The sequence below is a fragment of the Uloborus diversus genome, unplaced genomic scaffold (assembly GCF_026930045.1).
Source record: "Uloborus diversus isolate 005 unplaced genomic scaffold, Udiv.v.3.1 scaffold_12, whole genome shotgun sequence".
Lineage (NCBI taxonomy): Eukaryota > Metazoa > Arthropoda > Arachnida > Araneae > Uloboridae > Uloborus > Uloborus diversus.
In genome coordinates, this window is record NW_026557876.1 from 451,056 (window position 1) to 455,557 (window position 4,502).

Below are 4,502 nucleotides of genomic sequence, written 5' to 3' on the forward strand. Positions count from 1 at the left end.
ATATAGGGACTCTAGATTTCCCTGTTCGCACTGCAACATTTGATCCGGGTTACCGCTGATCCGAGTTAAAGTTAACCCATTTCCCTTTTCTCGCTGTTCGCATTAGCTACCGCTGATCCGGGTTAAAAATACTCTAGAACCAGTCGCTAACGAGAAAATCAGCTTTTCTCGATGCGTGACGTCACTTTCCGTGAGGTGTTCCTTTTTGCCACAATGAAGCTGACGAAAACGGATCGGTGCCGACTTTAGCTGCCGAGAAAGAAGATTCTCATCTCACCCGAGTGACAGTCGGTGAGTTCGTGTTTTCGACAGTGAGAATTGAGGATTGTTTACCACAATAAAGATGGCCGAAGCGTTGATGTTAGCGATAATTCAAGAAGAGGATGCAAGAAGGAAAATCCCACGGAACCGTTCACAATTTCGTACGAATTGTTTCACTGCTCTCGATGATGGGGAATTCGTTAAGCATTTCAGACTAACCAAATCTTTGACTCTTCATCTTATTGAGGAGTTAAAGCCCTACATTCAAACACGATCAACAAGGAAGGATGCGATCACAGCAGAACTTAAAGTAAGTGTATGCTTTATTAACATTAATGCCTTGTTTGAATTTCCCTTTGAAAACTCTTATATCGTCAGCACCATGTTAACTAACGAATGTAAAAATTGGCACTTTTGAGGAGAGCCAAAACACTGACTATAACTTTTTTCCACCTGATGCTTTTAGTTATTTTCAATTTTATAAATGTTATAGATACCTTCAAGCGCAAAACTAATTAAGTCACTGAATTGAAGGCTAAGTATCGAATATGAAATTTCATCGCGTTGAAAAACGCGATTTTTCACATTCGTTAGTTTAGCATGGTGCTGACGATATGTAACTGAACTTTCTTTTGTGTTTCTTTATTGCAGTTGCATTATATTTATAATATAAATTTAAATGTAACTATTACTTGATTAAACACTCCTCTATTTCTAAGTAATTGTTTGACAAGTATGTACTAGTTTACGATTTTTGTTTGAAGTTGCCCTTGCCGAACAAAATTTTTTTGCAGTGTTCTGCAATATACTTCATTTATTGAAAATGTTCTGCATGAACTATTGGCTTGACGTGAGCTTGTGATAAACACATATAATTAAAATGTGCCGCATAATATCCAACATCCGAGATCAATTGCAAACTGACTCCTCCCTCAATTGATTTGAAAAAAAAGAAATGATTTAACCCTCGTTTTTCAAGCAATACTCCAAGCTCATTTGATCTATTTTATGATAATAATAATAAGTCCTTTTCCTTTTTATCGCATTAGTGTGTCGTCAAAGCTCTCACAGAAGTGTCAAGAGTGCTCACAAAAGAATTATGGATGAAGTTACACCATCAAACATTTTTTTATGGGGGAGGGGGGGGGGATTTTAATAATAATTAAAAATAAATAAATAAGGTTTTTAAAACATAAATATAGCAAAGAAAAGGGGGAAAGATGGCTGAGGAAATTTTTGGAAGGGAATTTGTACCAATTGAGCTTGGGAAGGGGGACGGGGGCATGGCACCCCTGTGAAGGGGGTGCAGTATGATGTCCACACTGCCCTACTCCCATTCCCCTTTTAGCATATTTTTCTTATCTATACCACTGGGACTTTCTATGTGACGTGGAGCTCTGTATAAATTATATTCTAAAGAAAAAGCTAATTTATAGCTGATAAGGGTTATGTTGAACATTTAAGTTTGTCACTGAAAATGATTACATTATAAACTAATATTAAACTGTTCCTTTACTGGTTCTATGTGCTTTAAATTTCTTCGCTGGCGGGGGATACCAGAAAAGGGTTGGGAATGATGATTACATAAAGGTCACGCAGCAAAGTGCCAGCAATTGTATTCGGCAAGTGTCCCAAGCAATGTCGCAGCATCTCCTTCGGAAATTTGTGCAATACCCAAGTGATCAGAGGTATGTATACACCTTTCAATATATAGATTATTCTCAATAACTCAAAGCTTAATAACTTGAGTCTTTATAATTCAAATCTGTCAAAGGCATTTCAGTGATTTACGGATTATTTTAGTATTTACTACTACTTTTTTATTACTATATTTTATGATTTTGTGGAGCTGTTGAGTCATAAATTATATTAAAATGGAAACCAATCATTAAAGAAATTCGCATTAACATCAAGTGAGACTGAAAGATATGTAATAAAACATCATTATACATGTTGGGAAACTATTTTAGTGCATTTCATTTTTTAAATATATGCAAGTAAGTGTTACTCCCCTAAGTAGAGGAACAAAGTGAAAAAAAAAAAAACTCTCATTTTGGTAGACTACTAGTAGTGTGAGAGGTAAAATGCATTTCATTCTAAGTGTCATTTAAATTTGGATGCAAATATTTCTAAACTTTTACTTCAACTAGTGTGTATATATAGTTGTTAGATTAACTTTGTGTCCTGATTGTTATTTTTCAATTCATAGAGCACAAGAAAATATAAAGGAGGAGTTCTTCAATTACTGTGGAATAGGAGGCGTACTTGGTGCAATTGACTGCACACATGTAGCAATAATTGGCCCACCTAATGATGGCTTTCACCAGGAGCGGAATTATGTCAACCGTAAAGGCTGGCATTCCCTAAATGTACAACTAGTAAGTAACAGCTTTGGTTTTTTTTAGGTTCATTTACAATATCAGATTTTTAGTATGCTATAATAATTGGTAGATTAGTGAAAATTGTTGGCAGCAAAGTAATTCTTTCCTTGAAATAAAACTCATAGTGTTAAGCTTACCAAATTTCTGTAACATTTAACTGTGACACCGGAATGTACCCCACCCCTCCAATTTGATGGGAATTCAAGGGTTACACTCTTGGATGGTTTTATGAGTTGTTTATAAGTTTTCTCTCTTATGGGATGATTTTCCCTTTCTTTAAAACTGAGATTGAACAGAATAGAAGCATGAAATAATCAGGGAATGAGTGAATTCTAGGAAAAACTCAGACAAATTAAGATTTTTTTAAAGCAAGTATTATGTGATCTGCAATATTGTAACAACATTCTGCATGAGATGCATGTTAGCTTGTTAATACTATTTGCTTATTGAAAAAAATGATGCATGAAAAAAAAATTTTTTTTTCATTTTAAATTTTTAGATTTGTGACATGGATACAAAAATCTTAAATGTTGTGGCTCGTGCCCCTGGTTGTACCCATGATTCCTTCATCTGGCGTTCTTCAAATTTGAAGACGGCATTTGATGAAGGAAACAAAATCCATGGTGATGGGTGGCTCTTAGGTAAGTAGTGTGATACTTTTTCTGTGTATTATCTATCTATTGATATCTATTACGAATCTATGCAAATTCACATTCAGTATACCTGCATTAGCTAACGACACTTTCCAAATTCAAAACACAAAAAGCATGTCGGCTTGGGTAATTTCTTCCCCTATAATAATAAAATAATTTATAAAATATATTTAGTGAGACTCTTGTCCTTATTAAAGAAGATAATTCATAACATTTCTGAAATTTATTGATGGTTAATGACTAAATTTAGAAGCCAGCTCTGAACGATATCAACTACACATAGCACCTTAACTGCATGATGTTATTAAAATATTTTCTGTAAGTTATAGGAAAATACTTTGAATGATATATTTTTATAAATTTATGTTCTATATGTCTGCATTGCATTCCTCCCCCCCCCCCCTTGCAGCATCAATTAGCCAACCGCGTACCACCAATGGTAAGCATACCACAGGCTGGGAAACTGCGATTTAATATAGTGATCACCAATTATCGAGACCTTCCGCTTCTTCAAATAGCTGAATCAAATAGCTCAAGTATTCCGTGTAAAAATGCGTATTAATGTATGAAAATGTATAAATTAATGCTTCAGTTTACTCTGAATGTGGAATTCCCTTTTGTTAGGTGACGCTGGTTACCGGCAAGAACGACACTTACACGTTCCAATAGAAGGTGCCATCCCAGGATCGGATGAAGATAAATATAATGCAGCTCATGCAAAAGGCAGGTGTGTGATAGAACGATGTAATGGCATCCTGAAAAACAGATTCAGGTGTCTCTTAAAGGATCGTGTGTTACATTACCTGCCTGAAGTTGCAGCGCACATTACAAATTCATGTGTAATTTTACACAATATGTGTGTAGAAGATAACATATACTGGGAAGATGCAGTTCTCGATGAAGAGGACGAACTGTTTGATACCGTCGAAGATGATGATGAATAAAAGTTTTAAAAAATTATGAATTTCTACAGTTTTCTTTGGTTTTGGTGAATTTCTTGCACACAAATTGGTAATGACTTAACATATTTTGTTTTATATATATTGAGCTACATTATTTTCATAAACATGGAAATTTTAATATGATAATTTTTAAAGTAAATATTTGAAATACTACCTATTAATTCACTATATCTCTTTATAATATTAGTATAGATAGTGATAATGTTTTTTTATACAATTTCCCTACTACCTTCCTTTATGTATAT

General features: G+C 34.4%; 1 protein-coding gene across 1 annotated transcript; it reads left to right on the plus strand.

Moving 5' to 3' along the window:
• Positions 1–1,817: 1,817 nt before the first annotated feature.
• LOC129232367 (putative nuclease HARBI1) lies at positions 1,818–4,239 on the plus strand. Its single transcript, XM_054866518.1, has 4 exons — positions 1,818–1,949; positions 2,471–2,639; positions 3,142–3,283; positions 3,920–4,239. The coding sequence occupies exons 1-4, from the start codon at positions 1,900–1,902 to the stop codon at positions 4,237–4,239; spliced, it is 681 nt and encodes a 226-aa protein (XP_054722493.1). The 5' UTR covers positions 1,818–1,899.
• Positions 4,240–4,502: the final 263 nt, after the last annotated feature.

Bases quoted from the DNA above. Each gene is read 5' to 3' on its own strand.
- LOC129232367 (XM_054866518.1), top strand. From the start codon at position 1,900: ATGTCGCAGCATCTCCTTCGGAAATTTGTGCAATACCCAAGTGATCAG. The intron at 1,950-2,470 runs GTATGTATACAC...TTCAATTCATAG, and splicing joins CAATACCCAAGTGATCAGAG to AGCACAAGAAAATATAAAGG. The intron at 2,640-3,141 runs GTAAGTAACAGC...TTAAATTTTTAG, and splicing joins ATTCCCTAAATGTACAACTA to ATTTGTGACATGGATACAAA.